This window comes from Dendropsophus ebraccatus, chromosome 8, assembly GCF_027789765.1.
Source record: "Dendropsophus ebraccatus isolate aDenEbr1 chromosome 8, aDenEbr1.pat, whole genome shotgun sequence".
NCBI classification, from domain to species: Eukaryota; Metazoa; Chordata; class Amphibia; order Anura; family Hylidae; genus Dendropsophus; species Dendropsophus ebraccatus.
In genome coordinates this window covers 16,406,750-16,427,287 of record NC_091461.1, presented here as the reverse complement: position 1 = coordinate 16,427,287, position 20,538 = coordinate 16,406,750, and the positions used below count along the sequence as shown (strand labels likewise).

The 20,538-nt window shown below is 44.5% G+C and overlaps 1 protein-coding gene across 1 annotated transcript; it reads left to right on the top strand.

Moving 5' to 3' along the window:
* The first annotated feature begins 3,978 nt into the window (after positions 1-3,978).
* On the top strand, positions 3,979-14,551 carry ACRBP (acrosin binding protein). The gene is made up of 5 exons (XM_069978871.1): positions 3,979-4,161; positions 5,085-5,315; positions 5,403-5,497; positions 5,585-5,615; positions 14,005-14,551. The coding sequence occupies exons 1-5, from the start codon at positions 4,059-4,061 to the stop codon at positions 14,478-14,480; spliced, it is 936 nt and encodes a 311-aa protein (XP_069834972.1). The 5' UTR covers positions 3,979-4,058; the 3' UTR covers positions 14,481-14,551.
* Positions 14,552-20,538: the final 5,987 nt, after the last annotated feature.

Here is a 20,538-nt window from a genome sequence, read left to right as displayed (position 1 = left end):
GTATATAGGAGCAGTATTATAGTAGTTATTTCATTGTACATGGGGGTAGTATTATAGTAGTTATTTAAGTTGCAAAAGTAGTACAATATAAAACTACACATCTGATACTGTCATATACATTACAATTAATGATGAGCGAATTTACAGTAATAGCAAAGCTCTTTGCTGGTCACATCGGTCGGCTTGTCAGCCAGCTGCCTTTGAACCGTTCAGGGTGCTGGGAAAAGCTGGATCTATTCCTGGGAAACTGGGAGAAGTTTTCCAGGACTATATCCAGCTTTTCCAGGCACTGAGAAGGAGCAGCATGAAATTTAAAGGCTGCAGGCTGACAAGCCGACTGATGCGACCAGAGAGGAGCTTTGCTTTGCTATTATTGTAAATTTGCTCATCCTTAATTACAACCCCTAGAATGAAAAAAAATAACAACTTTAAGTGTAAAAATAAAATACGTCTGGAAAAATTAATAGTTATAGCTCCTGAAAATATGTTTTGTATAGGCCACATGCTGAGGGGTTAAACAGCTCATTCCCCCCTATAGTTATATATAGTAGCTCAGAAGAATTCCCCATACATTCCAGGCCAGGCACAATATGACGGTACAGTCATCGCTGCTGTTACTGGAAACGCTGGTTATGTGCTATACTGGAAAATGAAAGTTACCGTAGCTTCTATAGAGCTGGGGAATTCCTGCCTGACCTGAATGAATACAAAGGTGCAGAAACGTGGAGTGTAGACGTGTCCCGCACCGCCAGCTGAGGAGGTTATTTACAGAGATAAAGCGCGGACGGTGACATATCATGTTATGGCTCCAGACTTAACATACAGGTGTATACACCTAGCCGATCCATATCGCTCCCGTCTCCCTAAACTGCGTCTTTTTGGGGTCTATTGGGGCAGTAAATGTCAGTATACCTTTTATTGCTGTGCAGTATGGTAAAGCATATGAGATTATTCCATAGAAAGGTATATAACTTTCTTTATATTAGAAGCCTATGGATCAGAGGTATATAATTTTTCTCAGTGTATACACAAGATCCCCAATAGTAGGAGGCAAACTGGGCAGTCAGTGTCGGACTGGCCCACCAGAGACCTTCAGCTTTAGAACCTGCACTAACATTGATTGACATGTCTTTTCTCACTGGCTCTTCATTGGTGGGCCCCCAGGATCATTTCCTCTGGTGGGCCCCAAATACCCCAGTCCGAGACTGTGGGCAGTGGCTTAGGGCTCCCATCCCTAAAGGGACCCTTAGGGGTCCAAGGTACCAGACTTTTAACCTAGTGCCTCTGTTGTGGATACAGGTGTGATTTATGGCAGAGCAGAGACCCATAAGCTCCCTATCCTGTCACATTTTAGGCAATGGGGCGCTTCAGGCCTGGGGCCTACAAGATGACAGGACCTCACACATGAGACATCAGCATCCTGGTGCAGGTGGTGCAATGCATTGTGTCACATGAACTGGGCAGCTGACTTCTCTGACCAGAAGAGGCCTTAGCCATTCTGCTCATCATGAGATCAGGGTAAAGTGAGTATATGTTTTATTATTTTGGGGGAAAGAGGGCAATATTATCTATTAATGGGTCATATTATCTATTAAGAGTTACTATTTCCTATTATTAGGCCATATTACCTTTTAGGGGGTATTATTACTAGAGATGAATGAGTACTACTAGATCGAGTAAGTATTCGATTAAATAATACACTATTCAAAATACTTGAATAGTATACTTTCAATCAAGTATTCGATCAAAACCCCAGTAAAAATTTGATTCCCCTCCCACCTTCCCTCACATTTTTTTTGTTGTTTTTTTAACCAATAACTATGCGGGGAGGGTGGGGTGGGACAGGCACTAGGAGCATCTGCATTCATTGGCTGGCTAAACCATGTGACCTCCACAGTAATCGAATAGTGGATTTGAGATTCGTTTTCAGATGTTAGTTGGAGCTAGACAGGGAGACAGTGTGTAGCAGGGACAGTCAGGTGTTTTTAGGCAGGAGAGACCCCCAAAAGCCATTTTAGGGCTAAAGCTATAAAAAAAGAATATTTTTATCTGAAGATATACTTCTATTAAACCGGCTAACAGCACATAGGTGTGATTAGAGATGATCGAACAGCGCCAAGGTTCAGGTTCGTACAAACCCCGAATCATCACAGTCTTCCCGTTCCGTGGGGAGAGTGGAGACAGCCCGAGTCCTGCCTGGAAAACAGGAATACGACCTATGGCCCAGGCTGTATTCCTGTTTTCCAGACGGGACTCGGGCTGTTTGATCACCTCTAGGTGTGATCAGACAAGCAGGCAGCTGGAGGGCACTGTGAGGAATAGGCTGCAGTGTATCTGTCTGTATAGGGTATACGGCTATATACTCCTTTTGTGCCAAGGCCAAAAATAAAAGTGTGGTACTACTCTTTTGCGTGCTGTGCGCAACATAAAAAAGTTGAACGCCTGTTGCTTGCTGTAAGGCATTCAGCTTCGTCACAGAGAGGGTATACAGCTGTATACTCCTTGTGTGACAGGAGACCCACACTCCCTTATGTGTAATAAGGGAATACGTGTAATATAGCAGATGACTTTGAAAATTTTTAGAGAATGTTTCTGACCACATCACACACACAGAATGACAGTTAGCGGTGGGTGCTGTTTGATTTCCCCCTTGCCTATGCCATCTGTGGCTGCCATAGGAAACGTGATTTAAAGGGGTGCATGAAAATGTTTCTGACCTTAAATGTTTTTTACTTAAAATGTGGCTCTCTGTCCATACTACTGTAAAGGAAAGAAGGTTTCCATATATTTTTTCCATAGAGGTTTATATTGTGTTTGGAGCGTATAGTTGATAGGCTGTGATAGTGGCGTAATGCTGTGGCTTTGGCGTGTTAGATGCAGCCAGGCATGCTTCCCCTGCTGCCCCAGTTGCATTCCATCATTTCCTGAGGTGTCATTGTGGACTTGGTGACCTCCTAGTGGTCGGATTTTGATTTCCAAGATTCAAGCATTTTTCTACCATCGACTTTAATGGGATTTGACATTCAATCGCATAGTCAAGTATCAGGCTCTACTCGACTCGATATTCGAAAATTGGAATTTTTTACTACTCACTCATCTCTAATTATTACCTTATTGTTGTTTATTGGGGGGCACTGCTTCCTATTGAGAGGCACTACTACCTGAGCCAAGTTGCCTGGTAAGGGGCACTGTTACCTGTTAATGGGCCATGTTGCTTATTAGGGGGCAATATTACCTAATTAATAGTTCATATTACATTTTAGAGGACACTACTGCCCACTAGGGGTACTACTACCTATTATTGGACCATATTGCCTATTAAGAGGTACTGTTATTTATTAGAGGGCACTACTACATATTAATGGTCCATATTGCCTGTTAGGGTGCTCTACTACCTATTGGGGGGCTCTACTACCTATTACAGTGCACTACTACCTATTAGGGTTCTCTACTGCCTATTAGGGTGCTCTACTACCTATTAGGGTGCTCTACTACCTATTGGGGGGCTCTACTACCTATTGGGGGGCTCTACCATCTATTACAGTGCACTGTAATAACATATGGTCAGGGGATAAAGGGGTCTGGTCTTACTGTTGTGTGGATAAAAGGGTAATTATTAATCTTAATACCCCTATTCGGCCCCAGTAAGCAGTAACAACACCCTGCATTATGCCTGCCCACCTTTATTATTTTCCAGGGGGCACAAAGTAGACATTATTACTTTGTATTGTCCATTATAATTATACAGGGCAGAAAGGGGGTGACTACTACTATGTAGGGGCAATGAGGTGGGCATTATTACTGTGCATGGCATTTGCAGAAGTACTATTAATGTGTAAAGCCTAAAGAGGGCGCTATTTCTTTTAGGGGGCACTGAGGAGATCACTATAACTGTGTGAGGTACGTAACTTAGCCCATATAGTATCACACTCCATGTGACCGGCAGTTTGGTGTCTCCGCAGCCGTTGGTGCACATGGCACATCAGACAGCAGGATGAATTAGCAGGAGCTCCCCTCTAAGAGGGTGCTTGGTGCAGGCCTGCTAGATAGACAGAAGAATGGAGGTGTTAGGAGGTCTGACGTCCATGGTCTTGTGCCGCCAGTGGTCACATCGGTGTACTTATATAGGAAGGAGGGCTCGCTACAGGTGGCTTTGGCAAGGTGGGGAGCGTGGCGTGGCACTGTATTTATAGTTCAGTGTGTCTGGCCTGGGGTCTGTGTGTGAGAAAGGGGACGACCTGTAGGGTGGAGTGTGTGAAAGCAGGGGCATAGAGAGCAGTCAGCTACAGTCATGTAGAGCAGTCTGTGAGTATATAGGGGAAGGGATCAGTCTGTGGTGGAAGGGGGGGGCACTAGGCAGCCTGTGCCAGAGAGGGGGGTAAAGGCAGTCTGTGCCAAAGAGGGGGGCGTGGGGACACTATGGCATGGGGGATTATTGGGGCAGGTAGCAAAGGAAGCAGTGGAACAGTCATTGACAGTAAGCGGGGCATTATAGCACTCTGCGGTAGCGAGGGGGCATGTCAAAGGGGGGACACTGGCAATAGGTCACATAAATGGTTATTAGGGGCGTTCTGCATCATGCAGGTGAAGATGAGACTGGCCCACTCAGTGCTGTGGCCCCTCTGGCATTTGCCCGAACTGCCGGATGGCCAGTCCGGCCCGGATTCTATTCTCAAGTGCTCATTGGCGGTCCAAGTCCTTTACTGAACCAATCAATGAGCACCATTATCAGTCTCTTAAGGGAAGCGCTTATTGGTCAGTGTGACCTGAGTAACAAGGCGGCCCCTTCTACTACTGATCAGATATTGGTGGTCTATGCTAAAGACTGATATCAATATAAAAGTCTCCGAAAATCCCTTTAAACCTGGACTCTGATTGGCCAATGACTACTGAGGTCTCTTTTTGTCTTGGCTAGTTCATAGCCTGCTGCCCATCTTCTTTACTGTCCCCATGACAACACTTCCTGTCATAAGGATTTGAATACCGATTTTGTGTGGATTTAAATCATCGACATCAATGATCACTTATTACCAGTCGGTGAATGTTATTGTATATGTTAATGTATCCATGTGTATCACACGCAGCCTTCATCATCCTCTGGTGGACTCGAACATGGATTCCGGTAGACGTCACCTCCCCAGACCCTGCACGTCCCGGCTCCCCCCTGTCTGAGGAAGAGTATCAGATATTTATAAAACTCATCCAACCTGAATGGAAAGCCAAACGGCTCTGTCACATCCGTCGTGTCTCCGGGTGCAAAGACCCACAAGTTTTTGGCTACGACTTGGTGGAGAACCATGGACAGATCCCCAAGGGTGACTATAAATATTGTGCAAGGTCCTTGCCTTAGAGCCAAGGTCGAGAACATGCAGCACAAGGTGACATTGCTGCTGTTGTTGCAGGACCTGTCTGCACGGAACTGGACACATTGCACCGTTTCAACTCCTTCTGCCATTTTGCAATGTTCCGCTGCACAGAGGAGCGGTTCTACATAAAGGTAGGTGGGGGAGGGGTGGCCCCCAACTTTCATTAATCAGCCATTTCAATTAACCTACCATCTAAGCATGTTCTCCTTCTTCTGCAGAGAATTCCATGTTCAAGTCAACCACCACCAGGTAAGACAGGGATATGTGATTGTACGTATATGGCGGCATGGTGCCTATTATCAAATAAACTACAGTACAAGACATGTTATTGTCTTATACATAGGGGGCAGTATTATAGTAGTTATATTCTTGTATATAGGAGGCAGTATTATAGTAGTTATATTCTTGTATATAGGGGACAGTATTATAGTAGTTATATTCCTGTATATAGGAGCAGTATTATAGTAGTTATATTCTTGTATATAGAAGCAGTATTATTGTAGTTATATTCTTGTATATAGGAGCAGTATTATAGTAGTTATATTCTTGTATATAGGAGCACTATTATAGTAATTATATTCTTGTATATAGGAGCAGTATTATAGTAGTTATATTCCTGTATATAGGAGCAGTATTATAGTAGTTATATTCCTGTATATAGGAGTAGTATTATAGTAGTTATATTCTTGTATATAGGGAGCAGTATTATAGTAGTTATATTATTGTATATAGGGGGCAGTATTATAGTAGTTATATTCTTGTATATAGGGAGCAGTATTATAGTAGTTATATTCTTGTATATAGGGATCAGTATTATAGTAGTTATATTCTCAGAAGGAGATATGGCAATTGGCGGGGGGTGACGCCGGCGGCATGACGTAGGGCCGCGCTGCTCGTCTCTCCCCCCTCCCCTCCCCTTACCTCCTCCCTCCGCGTGGACCAGGCGCCCTGCCTGGGGAGGCTGTGTCCTAGGCCCCGGTGATGAGCGGCGGGGTGTGGCGTGGACGATGGCCCCTTGGGATGTGGCTTGCCTGTGGGCTCCTCCGGCACTGACTCCTTTGCCATCGGGGGTCGCTGGGCCTCGGGACCAGCCGGCGGTCACGTGCGGTGACGCGGCTGGGGGAAGCGGTCAGCTGACTCCGGGAACCAATGAGAGCCGAGGACGGACGGAACGCTCTGCCGGCGTCTGCAGAGCGGTGGAGCTGCGGTGGTGAGAGTGGTCTCCTCGGCCCTATCCTTCTCCTGTTTGCCTCCTCTTGGCCCCTGTCTCTTGCTGCAAGGACACTGCAGAGGTACTGTTTGTGTATGCTGTTCTTTTACTGCTGCGGAGGACCTGCTGTGAGTTTGACCATTGGTGATATGGGGGCAGCAGTATCTCTATACAAGAATGACTATTGATTTGATGTGGCTGCTGGAATCTAACCTCCCTCCCCTCTGGTTTGCCTCTTTAAGGACTGCTTTTGCTGAGTGGCCGGAGGGTGATTTGCGGGCGCTTCCCGACTTCTCTTTGCCTTGCTCTTTTCCCGGAGAACAAGTAAATTAATCTGTGGTTGGACTGAGGCCCGAGGGGTCCCTCTCCTGCACTCGCGGAATAGCTGTTAAGTATAAGGCCTGCCGGCCAATAGTCTGAATATTATCGTCTCCCTGTTATTATGGCTACGAAATCCCAGGGTAAGAAAGCTGGTAAGGGGACTGCGGCCAAGGACTCTACCTCGCCCCCCAAGATTGGAAAATATCTGAAATCCCCGGGGATTAATAAATTGGATTTGTCTCTCAACTCCTCTACCGGGGAAGCCTCCGCCGTGCACTCAGAAATTCCGGGGGGAGAGACGGGGCTTAGAGGAGGAGTGGACCCAGGAGTTCTGAAAGAGATCCTCTCAGAGATCTCTAAATGTAGCCAAGCCATATCTCTCCTAACTACCCAGATGGGGTCTGTATCATCTGACATGATGTTGGTCCGGCAGGATCTCTCCAATATCCGAGATAAAATGGGAGTAATGGAAAAACAAATCTCACCCCTAGAAAATTCTATAACTCTGGTTCAGAAGGAGATGGACATGTTAAAGAAAGATAATATAGGGCTAAGGGACAAGTTGACTGACTTGGAGGATCGCTCTCGCAGGTCCAATATCCGGATAGTTGGACTGCCTGAGGGGGAGGAGGGGCAATCCCCGGTGTTTTTTTGTCAAAAATGGCTCCTCGACTTATTCGGGGCAGACTCCTTTTCCCCCCTGTTTTGGTTAGAGAGAGCACATAGGATCCCTGGGAAAAAATCTGCTCCAGGGGCGCCCCCTCGTACTATGCTCATTAAGGTTCTTTGCTCCCCCGATAGAGACGCTCTCCTGAAGCTTGCCAGAATAAAGGGGGACATCTTTTGGAATGATGCTTAAAAATTTTTTCTATCCAGATTTTTCAAGGGGAACGCAGGTTAAGAGGGCCTCGTATAGAGAGGTTAAAAAACGGTTATCTAAGGCTGGTCTTTCTTTTTCGTTGCTGTTTCCGGCCCGGCTTCGGGTGGTGTATAAAAACTCTGTGCACTTCTTCGCCTCCTCTGTGGAGGTGGATAGGTGGATGGAGGCAGAGGGCATAGAGTGTTAGATTGTCGGGGTGCACTGGTCCGGATTTAATGTTATTATGGTTGAATTGATGTGTTGGAGGGGGCGCTGGGGGGGAAGGGGGGGAGGGGTGGGTGGGTACAGGTGTAGGATGAGTTGCCGCTATTGTTGGCAACATTGGTGGGGTTTGGGGAGGGGGGACCTGGACAGAAGGGGTTTTTCTTTTTTTTTTTTTCTTTCTTTTTTTTTCTTTTTTTTTTTTTTTCCTTTTTTGTTTAGATGGCTCCTGTTAGAATTTTGACCTGGAACGTCAGGGGAATGGCTGACAGGGTGAAGAGATATGCAATTTTGGGAGTAGTTACAAGGCATTTACCGGCAATAGTTGCCCTGATAGAAACACACATACCTAAGGACACGGAAGTTATTGGTAAAAAGTGGGCTAAATATGAGTTTCACTCTACCCTGTCATCATTTTCCTCTGGCGTCTCAGTTTACGTGCATAAAATGATTGACTTTGATTTGAACTGTAAGAAAATTGACTCTGAGGGCCGTTATATTTTTCTTTATGGTAAGCTTAATGGGGTGGCGGTGATCTTGGCATTTATTTATATTGCTCCTCCGTTTAGAACGGCGGTATTGGAGGCTTTGGTTGGGTTTGCGAACAATAAGGAATATGCTGTCCTCTACTCAATGGGGGATTATAATTGTGTATGGGACTCTCAGAGGGATCGTAGAGGACGGTCTGCTGGCTGGGGTCTTGGCCCTACCCCTCTCAGGAGATTTTGCTCCGAGGCGGGTTGGGTCGATGCATGGCGTAGGATGTACCCGGTTGTTACGGTTTTTACCTGTTTTAGCGCTTCCCACCAAGCGGCCTCCAGGATAGATCTGGTCATTTGTGAAGAAAACTCCGTACCCTTTATAAAGAAAATTAAGTTGGAACCTAGGTCAGTGTCGGATCATTCTCCGATTTTGTTGGAGCTTGATTTGAGTTTTAAAGCAAGGGCTTGTGGCCCATTTCGGATAAATCCACACTGGTTTAGTGTCCTTAATAAGAATGAACAGTTCTGTAAGGAAATATCCTGGTTCTGGTCAGCTAATAAATCCACCACTCCGGTTACAATTGTCTGGGATGCTATGAAAGCATATATGAGAGGTATTTTTTTTAGGGATATCTTGATTAAGAAAAAGGAGTTTAGAAAGAAGGAACAGACTGTGCTGGATGATGTAGAGGCTAAAAAACTACTGTATGAACAAAGAGACTCGCAGGAGTCCTGGCTGGCTCTACAAGCTGCTCAAAAGAATTATGAGGTTCTTTTAAGGGAAAAAGCTCAGCAGAAAATTTTTTTTCAGGGTCAGAGTAATTTTATTGCAGGGGGTAAACCCAATAAGATCCTTGCAAATATTCTTAAGGGTAACTTAGAGAAGACTTCCATCTGTGCTTTAAAAACACAGGGAGGGGCAATGGTAGACACCGATTTGGAGATTGAGGAAGAGATTGTCTCCTTTTTTTCCAAACTTTACCAATCTGAGGCCCCCTCTAATATAGAGGAACAATTACTATTTTTGAGCAAGTTGGAACTACCAGTATTGACTTTGGAGCAGAGAGAGTCTCTGTGCGGAGACATTACCCTGGCGGAACTTGGTGAGGCGCTTGGCTCTTTTGTAGGTAATTCCTCCCCCGACTCCGATGGGTTGCCGACACAATTTTATAGGGATTTCTCTGGTGTCATCTTGCCCATTCTTCTGGATGTTTTTAATGAATCCTTGAAGGGAGGGAGGCTGCCACAATCAATGAGGGAGGCCCATATAGTGTTGATTAAAAAGAAGGGAAAGGATCCAGCTGAGATATCGTCTTATCGCCCCATATCTCTCCTTAATACGGATGATAAGTTATTAGCGAAAATTCTGGCTCGGAGGTTGAACTCCGTTATTACCAAAATTATAGGGGAGGAACAGGGAGGCTTTATGCCGAATAAAACGGTTCATGATAACATCTTAAAGGTATTTGCTGCCATTCAGTCGGACTGTTCTGGGCCTCGCTCCATCCTGTCACTAGACGCGACTAAAGCGTTTGACAGGGTGGAGTGGGGGTTTTTGTGGTCAATTCTTGAGAAAATGGGTGTTAGCGGGTCTTTTTTAGATTGGGTTAAGTTGTTGTATGCTGATCCTACGGCTAAGCTGATTATCAATGGCTCCCTTTCCCGTTCTTTTGATTTGTCTAGGGGAACTCGTCAAGGGTGCCCTCTCTCCCCTTTATTATTAGCAATTTATATGGAGCCTCTGGCGGAATGGGTGAGGCGGCATGCGGAATTCCAGGGTTTTGGCCTTTGTGGGGAGTCAAATAAAATCCTGCTATATGCAGATGACGTCCTGCTGTTTATGAGGGAGCCGGTGAAGTTCCTTCCTGGTTTGGTCTCCGCACTAGAGAAGTATGGTCATTTTTCAGGTTTGGAAATAAATTGGGGGAAGTCCTGCTTGTTTCCACTAGATGAAGAAATAGAGGTTCCCTTAGGGAAAGTTAGGATTCTGAAGACATCCGATTTATTAGAATACCTAGGGGTGCTGATCACTAGGGATCCAGGGAAATATGGTCCAGCTAATCTTGCTCCTTTTGAGCGAAATTTAGAGAAGCGTATTAAAATATGGGCGAAACTTCCCCTTGCCATGGTAGACAGAGCTGCAATTATAAAATTAGTAGTGTTACCTCAGCTGCTGTTCTTCTTTGGAGCTGCTCCAATTTGGATTAGCAATGCCTGGATCCACCGGATCGAGGTAAAGCTTGGGAGTCTTATATGGGGCAGGAAGAGAGTTAGGCTGAAATATTCGGCCTTTGCTGCTCCAAGTAGTAGGGGTGGCTTTGGCATGCCGAATCTCCGACTTTATTTTGTTGCTGCACATTTTTCACGTATTCTTAGAGGGATTAATTATGAGGTATTTGCACATTTATTGTCATTGAGTAAACACGATAATTGGTTTGAGTTGTTGGAATCTGGAAATTTGTTGGAAGGAACCTTTAAAAGGATTGTGTTTTGTTCACTTATTAATAAAGTTTGGGTTTATATTAAAGATATATGTGGGATTGGGGGGAACACTTATCTCACTCCTCTTTGCAATAATTCTTTTTTGCACCATTTTTCTAATATCCCTAGTAGTTCATTTTGGATAGGGAAAGGTATCACTCGGTTAAGTCAATTATTTGAAAATGGTTCACTTATTAAGTTTCAGGCACTTCAAGAGTTATACGGTCTGGATACCAGTCACTGGTTTTTCTATAAACAATTAGAATTTGTAAAAATTCACTCGGGGGCGGTTCATGGTTTTCAAATATGTAGTTCTGTTTTGTTTAATAGATTTGTCGCTGATCCGGCATGCAAGAAGTCCCTCTCATTCATATATAAGTCCCTGGTTATGGTGGTCCCCTGTAAAGCGACGGATAAATGTTGGGCCAAATGGAGTGCCTCCCTGGGTGATATAGGAGAGGAGAGTCGTGAGCGGATTTTGGGAAACCTAAGTAGAGTATCTCTTTGCGAAGCCCATAAATTTATACAGTTTAAACTGTTGCATGTTGTTTATTACTTACCTAGACAATGGGGTAGAATGGGTATTTCCGAAAAAGCTCAATGTCCCAAGTGTAATTTGGAAGATGCTGATTTTTTGCATTTGTTTTGGTCCTGTCAAAGTGTTGGGGAGTATTGGAGGGAAGTTTGTGACACACTGGATGGGAAGCTCAAATATAAGGTTCCCAGGGATCCGCTTACGTTAATCCTGGGGGACTCCAGTAAAATTACGAAACACGAGAGGCTTATCGTAAGGGTGTTGTTTTACGCTAGGTTGGTTATCCTTAGAAATTGGATAGCGGTAACTCCTCCCTCTGTTCAAGAATGGATAAATACGGTTAACAAAATCATGTTGTATGAACGAATTTGGTATTTAAAGAAAAGAAATGGTATTCACAAGTACCAGTGTTTTTGGGGAAAATGGGCTTAGGAGTGACATGGTTTGTTTTTTTTTCTTCTTCAGTCCGGGGGGGGGGGGGGGGTTGGGATAATTATGGATTATGTGCAAGGGTTTTTTGATATGCCGTATGTTTTGACATTGTATTTTGTAAAATTGATTTTATATCTTTGCATAACTGTGAAAAAGTTTTCATAAATAAATATATAAAAAATAAATAAATAAATAAATAGTAGTTATATTCTTGTATATAGGAGCAGTATTATAGTAGTTATATTCTTGTATATAGGGAGCAGTATTATAGTTGTATATTCTTGTATATACAGTGAGTCCAAGAAGTATTTGATCCCTTGCTGATTTTCTTTGTTTGCCCACTAATAAAGACACCATCCTTCAGAACTTTTAATGGTAGATATATTCTAACATGGAGAGACAGAATATCAAGAAAAAAATCCAGAATATAATTTTAAAGAATATATTTTAATTAATTTGTATTTCAATGAGGAAAAAAAGTATTTGATCCCTCTTGCCAAACACACTCAATACTTAGTGGCAAAGCCTTTGTTTGCAAGCACAGCGGTGAGACGTTTGTTGTAGTAAACCACAAGTTTAGCACACACACCAGGGGGAATTTTGGCCCACTCTTCTTTGCAGATTCTCTCTAAATCATGAGGGTTGGTGGGCTGTCGCTTGGCAACTCTGACCTTCAGCTCCCTCCATAGATTTTCGATCGGATTGAGGTCTGGCGACTGGCTGGGCCACTCCATGACCTTAATGTGATTTTTCTTGAGCCAATCCTTTGTTGCCTTTGCTCTATGTTTAGGGTCGTTATCATGTTGGAAGACCCAACCACGGCCCATTTTCAGAACCCTGGCAGAGGGGAGGAGGTTGTCCCTCAGGATTGTGCGGTACATGGCTCCATCCATCTTCCCAGTGATGCGGTGAAGTAGCCCTGTACCCTTGGCAGAGAAACACCCCCAAAACATTATGCTTCCACCTCCATGCTTGACGGTGGGCACAGTGTTCTTGGGGTCATAGGCAGCATTTTTCTTCCTCCACACATGGCGGGTGGAGTTGAGGCCAAAAAGTTCAATTTTGGTCTCATCTGACCACAAAACCTTCTCCCAATAAATTGGTTCATCTTTCAAATGATCATTGGCATACTTGAGGCGCGCCTCCACATGTGCTCTCTTCAGCTGGGGTACCTTTCGGGCACTGCAGGATGTGAATCCATTGTTGCGCAAAGTGTCGCCAATTGTTTCCTTGCAAACTGTGGTCCCAGCTGCCTTCAGGTCATTTGCCAACTCCTGCCGAGTAGTTGCAGGACGATTTCTGACTGTTCTCAGCATCATTGCCACCCCACGAGGCGAAATCTTCTTTGGAGCACCGGGCCAAGGTCTGTTGATTGTCATGTTATACTCTTTAAACTTTCTGATAATTGCACCAATAGTTGTTACTTTCACATCCAACACCTTACTAATCTTTTTGTAGCCCATTCCAGCTTTGTGAAGGTCAACAATTCTGACTCTGAGGTCCTGTGACAGCTCTTTGGTTTTACCCATGTTGGAGACTTGAAATCTGTGTGATCTGTCTGATTCTGTGGACAGTTGTTTTTCACACAAGTGATTAGTGAGAACAGGTGGCCTCAGGTCAGGTAACAAGTTGATTGGGAGTGTCTAACTGGTCTGTAAAAGCCAGAACTGCTAATGAATACTAAGGGATCAAATACTTATTTCACTCCATGAAATACAAATCAATTAATATATATTCCTTAGATTTATTTTCTGGATTTTCTTTTTAATATTCTGTCTCTCCATGTTAGAATACATCTACCATTACAAGTATAGAATGATCATGTCTTTATTAGTGGGCAAACAAAGAAAATCAGCAAGGGATCAAATACTTCTTGGAGTCACTGTAGGGGCAGTATTATAGTAGTTATATTCTTGTATATAGGAGCAGTATTATAGTAGTTATATTCTTGTATGTAGGAGAAGTATTATAGTAGTTATATTCCTGTATATAGGAGCAGTATTATAGTAGTTATATTCCTGTATATAGGGAGCAGTATTATAGTAGTTATATTCTTAAACATATGGGACAGTATTATAGCTGTTATATTTCTGCAGCTCAAGTCTTTCCATATGCATCTTCCCAAGTTACACAACGACGTACCATAGATAAGAAGAATAGGGTGGAGCGACCGTCATCTGACCTCCGCTCTCTCACTGAGAAGCTATTGGTGTACAGCTTTACAGTATGTGACCAGCAACCCATCCGCAGGAACCAGAAAAACCTCCCTAAAAGTATGGCTGCCACTAAAGGCCCGCGCAGAACAGAGGGCCCCTGCACCAAAACTGTAGGCAGCCATAATGAGAAGGGGCAGGTGTCAGGCTTTGATAAAGAGGAACAGACTGGCTCGGTGGGGTCAGACTTTAGACCCAGGAAGAAGTATAAGGCAGCCGTGTTAGTTCATGTGAAGGGGAAGAATATAAACCTTACAGAGGTGTCATATCATCATCACCGAGAGAATAGCGCCACGGACAACACGACCATGCCAGAGCAACAGAACGCCACCAACACATCCAGCCGAGAATGTAACTAACACAAATATGTCCAACACATAAAGCAGATATACAAACCACAGAAATGAATAAAAGTTATGTAAATCAGGAAGACGAGCAGCGTGGTCTATATACACAGCACACAAGTGATTCTTAGAACACCTTGTATTTGTGCTGCAGAATCTAATTGATTATGATCAGTGGTCAGACCCCCATAGATCAGCTTGTTATCCCCCTATCCCAGGGATAGGAAACCTTGGCTCTCCAGCTGTTGCAAAACTACAACTCCCATCATGCCTGGACAGCCAAAGCTTTAGCTTTGGCTGTCCAGGCATGATGGGAGTTGTAGTTTTGCAACAGCTGAGAGCCAAGGTTCCCTACCCCTGCCCTGTCCTGTGGATAACTTTAAATATTAGGAAATTTCTCACTAGTCCAGCAGATGGCACCAAATCCTAAACTGCAGAACATTCATCATGGCTGCTCCCTGTAATCATGTGCGCTGATATAAGGGTGTGGACGGACAATCTTCACCCACGTCAGATAAGGAAGGCGATTATTTATGCCGCCTTTCTACGTGGATGTAATCGCCTCCATCTCAGTATATAAGACAAGTGAAATGAAAGCAGCGTCGCAGTAATGGGGACGAGAATAGATCTTCTCTTTGAGAAAATGAAAGTTAAAAAGAAAAGGAAATTAATAAATGTGTAAATGAAAGTTAAAAAAAAAAAGAAAAAAATTGTTAAATTTACACAAAAGATGTCAATTTTATGATGTGACGTCTCAAATCAGAGATAGGAAGGCAGAATCCTGAAGTTTTAGTAATGTGTATCTAAGCCAACCATGTGAGATACCGTATGCTGAGATGGAATATCTAAGCCTTTCCGGTGTGATACTGCCTGCTGAGAAATCTCATCTAACCCTATCATATGTAATACTGTCTGCTGGTCTGGTGTATCTAACCCTATCATATGTAATACTGTCTGCTGGTCTGGTGTATCTAACCCTATCATATGTAATACTGTCTGCTGTGCTGGTGTATCTAACCCTTTTATATGTAATACTGTCTGCTGGGCTGGTGTATCTAATCCTATCACGTTTAATACTGTCTGCTGGGCTGGTGTATCTAATCCTATCATATGTAATACTGTGTGCTGGGCTGGCGTATCTAACTCTATTATGTGTAATTCTGTCTGCTGGGCTGATGTATCTAAGTTTATTATCTGTAATAGATACAGTCTACTGAGCTAGAATATAATGTAAGCCTATCATATGTGATACTATCTGCTTTGCTGAATCTAAATCCACATCATAGGTTATACTGTCTGCTGAGCCGGTATATCGGTGTATCTATGTTTATTACGTGTAATTCATAGTGTCAGCTGAGCTGGTGTATCTAAGCCTACCATGTGTGATACTGTGGTGTACCACCACGGGTGTTTCTTGTCTGTACACCCCTCACAAAACTCTGTACTTCAAAGTGAAAGTGGTAATGAAGTAGTACCTGAGTTTTGCCACTAGATGTCGCTAAAATGTATATTGTGTACCTAAGTATTGCACAGCTGTTATTGTTTCTAGGACCTGTGCACCAATGGGAGCGCTTTCTCTTTTCTGCCTATCTCTATTCTTCTCTTTCTCTTGCACTCTCTTCTCACCCACTCACAGCACACGTTACAGATGCTGTAGAAGGAAGTTACCTGGGAAGAGGAAGTGTAGCCACACCTTAGTGAGTCTTACTCTGGCTTTGGTAGAGGAAGGACGCAAGCCAGAACAGTCATTGTAGTAGCCAAGTAGGGCCCTTGCTTATGCCAGGTCCCCTGTGGACAGTCTTGGGTTGGTCTCTGTTGAGAATGGATGCACATGAGACACCTTACCACTCGTTTCTTGAAAGCAGCACTTCTATACACTGTGTAGTGCTGAACACTCACTTAGAGAGGACAAGTCAGGGATCACCCCAACCCACGCCCGAGAACCAGTCTAACAGTGCAGGACAGTATCCTGAAGGAAGAGGAACTGATCCGGATAGAGCAAAGTTGCTAGAAGCCTACGTAGCAACCAATCAGATTCCACCTTTCATTTTTCAAAGTGTCTGTGAGGAATGAAAAGTGGAATCTGATTGGTTGCTAGGGGCAACTGAGCCAGCTCTACTTTACACCAGTTTGATAAATCTCCCCCATTGTGCCTATTTTGGAGAAAAATTGTATATAAGGCACTGTCTTATTTTTGGGGAAACACGGTAGATACAGCCCGAGGATATAGAAGGCGACCATAGCAAGTAATGACACCTGGAAAGCAATCACCAAGGACAGAAAACTCCATGTTAGAAGGTCACCTAAAGGCGTTATCTTAGTCAAATATGGCCGAGACGTTTCCCTGTACTGATAAGACTCCAGATTTGTCACTGTACACACAAGAGATTTCTGCTGCTGTCAGTGAATGGAGACAATTATTGTTCATGGAGATGAACACAACTCCGGCTGCTTGAGTCTTATTGTTCGGCCTATGGCTGTATCCATGTTTTCCAGGACTCCCTGGGGCTGCATCCGAATTTTTCAGCTACTGGTAATGAAATGCTGAGCGTTCAGGTTTGGACATGCTCAAAGTTCACTCATCTGTTAAGAGCCTGAAAATGATGAATTCTTTACTAAAGGGGCTGTCCAGTTTTAGGGATTTTTTTTGTTGTTTTAAAAAAATGGCAGCCCTGTGGTCAGGATCCTCATATCTTGATCAGATTGGAGCGAGGTTATAAAGAGTGTCTCTCTTCCTGGAGGACCTGTCCTGCTTTGTGTTGTTTGAATGGGCAATGTGTAATGCATCATTTCCCCTGTGGGGGCACTGCAGGGAGACAACACATAAGATACTCATAGCCCAGGGATGGGGAACCTTCGGCCCTCCAGCTGCTGCAAAACTACAATTCTTATCTTGCCTGAACAGCCAAAGCTTCACTTTGGCTGTCCAGGCATGATGGGAACTGTAGTTTTGCAACAGCTGGAGGGCCGAAGGTTCCCCATCCCTGTCATAGCCTATAAGTACGATAGGGGCTGTGTGTTTGATTGATAACGGCCCAACCGCTGGAATCCCCACTGGTCATGAGAATTAAACTTGGTTGAATTGACATGTGTAATGTTGCTCCATTCAACTCTATGGGCCGTACACAAATATATGCTGAGCACATACTGTACATAGCTATCTGGACTATACACTTGAATGGAGCAACACGCATATGTCTGACCTACACTGTATACAAGTAACAGGATCCCCCATTGTTGTGATTGTTGGGGGTCCCAGCTATAGGAAGCACCAATGAAATGCCCCATGGGATAGGAGTGCCATGGGCCTCTTAGGTGTAACTAGGACTGAGCCCCCTCTCTCCAGACCCCCATAGCAGCTACATGGGCTGTCTCTATGGTATATATGAGGTGTCCCACCACGGGTGTTACTTCTCTTTACACCCCTCACAAAAGGCTGTACTTCCAAGTATCAGTGGTAGTGAAGTATTACCTATGTTTTACCACTAGATGTCGGTAGTATATGTACTATATGCCTAAGAATTGCACAGCTGTAGCCGTTAAGGGGTTATTGTCTCTGTGATCTGTGCACCAATGAGAGCTCCTTTTCTTTTCTACCTTTCTCATTTCTTTTATTGCACTCTCTTCTCACCCACTCACAGCAGGTGTTACATATGCTGTAGGAAGTTGTCACATGGGAAGAGGAAGTGTAGGCGCACCTTTGGGAGCCTTACTCTGTAGAGGAAGGACACAAGCCAGAACTGTCCCTACAGCGGTCAAGCTGGGCCCTGGCTTATGCCAGGTCCCCTGTGGGAGGACTTACAACTAGTCAGTGTTCAGTGTAGTCTGAGGTGTCATAGTGAACAGGCGCACATGGAAACAAGAGCACTCTCTTCTTGAAAGCAGCACTATGCAGTGCTGAACGCACACTTAGAGAGGACAAGTCAGAGATCATCCCAGCCCACGCCGAGAACCAGTCTAAAAGTGCAGGACAGTATCCTGAAGAAATAGGAACTGATCCAGATAGAGCAAAGTTGCTAGGAGCCTACGAGCTGGTGTATCTAAGCCTACCATGTGTGATACTGTGGTGTACCACCACGGGTGTTTCTTGTCTGTACACCCCTCACAAAAGTCTGTACTTCAAAGTGAAAGTGGTAATGAAGTAGTACCTGAGTTTTTCCACTAGATGTCGCTAAAATGTATATTGTGTACCTAAGTATTGCACAGCTGTTATTGTTTTTAGGACCTGTGCACCAATGGGAGCGCTTTCTCTTTTCTGCCTATCTCTATTCTTCTCTTTCTCTTGCACTCTCTTCTCACCCACTCACAGCACACGTTACAGATGCTGTAGAAGGAAGTTACCTGGGAAGAGGAATTGTAGCCACACCTTAGTGAGTCTTACTCTGGCTTTGGTAGAGGAAGGACGCAAGCCAGAACAGTCATTGTCGTAGCCAAGTAGGGCCCTTGCTTATGCCAGGTCCCCTGTGGACAGTCTTGGGTTGGTCTCTGTTGAGAATGGATACACATGAGACACCTTACCACTCGTTTCTTGAAAGCAGCACTTCTATACACTGTGTAGTGCTGAACACTCACTTAGAGAGGACAAGTCAGAGATCATCCCAGCCCACGCCGAGAACCAGTCTAAAAGTGCAGGACAGTATCCTGAAGAAATAGGAACTGATCCAGATAGAGCAAAGTTGCTAGGAGCCTACGTACTTTATCTCGCAGCATGGGTGTCACCAGGAAACCTTGGCCACTCTGCTCTTCCCAGGTAACAAGGTCTGGGGCTTGTGTCATCCTCTAGGACAAGTCGCCCGACACTGGTGGGCAATAGGTGGTGCAAGGACCAAAAGAGTCAAAACATGGGCACAAGTATTCTTTCTACCTTCAAGTATTACTATCTATTCTACTTCTCAAGTTCCGGCAGAGCACAGTACTACTTTGGGTTGGGACTCTCTCGACATCCTCCTCTCTACTTCTCTAAACTTCTTCTACCTATTAGCACGCAACTCAGTCAGCACGGCTGTACTCTTTCTCAAGCTCCCAGCACAGATCTCGGTACTAAAATCCAAGGTATCGTATCAAGCCAAAAGACTATTGTGTATCACTGTATTAAGTATTCCTGCAGTAATGAAGAGTTTATTTATTGTAACGGGACATGATTCTTATCCAAGCACCTACACAGTCATTGCACCTTCCTTGGGTCATCTCCGATAGTCCGGGTGGGTCACAATTCCACTCAGGACCACCGTGATAGGCTCCCAAGGGGCCCCAAATAGCCCGGCAGGTTACTGACCAGAGGGGAAAGGGTATAGCCAGCCTCATTAAACTAAAAGCAGGTGTGCCCCCATACCTGTGTGCCCAACTGGCACTGGCGTCACGACAGCATAACACCTGGCTGAGCTATATCTCGACCAACCACTACTGCAGTGGAGTCACACTTCACTATCTGGTAAGTGACCGGTCGCGCCTCCCAGTGCGGCATCACCACATATACACCAATACACAGTGATACTGCCATTCTTCCAACATCCTTGCATGACGAGGCAGATCTGTCATTCAGGAGTCTAGAAAAGCTGGGTAACATCTATGTCCGCAAAGAAGGGACGACTGAAAGAAAAGCAGACTTTCTATGACATGACAGGATCTGCATGCAGGGATAAGACGCCCCCCCACCATTCCTGCATCATCACATACAACATGTCCACTCTTGTGTCTTTCCGCCCAGTGCCATCTTAACCCTTCAGCAATCTGGAGGAATTCTGCATTTGCTCCGCCTCGGATCATGTTCCCTCCTTAGAGACTTGAGTTTACATGTAACGTTTTCAGTCTTGAGCGGAAATCCACAATTTATTCTAGAAGTCAGAGTCATGTAAATACGACCGCTAGACACGACCTGTTCAGAAAAGCTGCAGTGACAATGAAGTCAGCATCACCGCTCCATTATGGGTTGTCACCCAGCTTTCCCAGGCTCCTGAGATGTGCATACACACATTCTCCTATATACAGGACAGCAGCTATGGGATCTGTAATACTGAGCATACTGTCACACAGCTTTCCCAGACTCCTGAAAGGTAACCTTACCTGGATATGT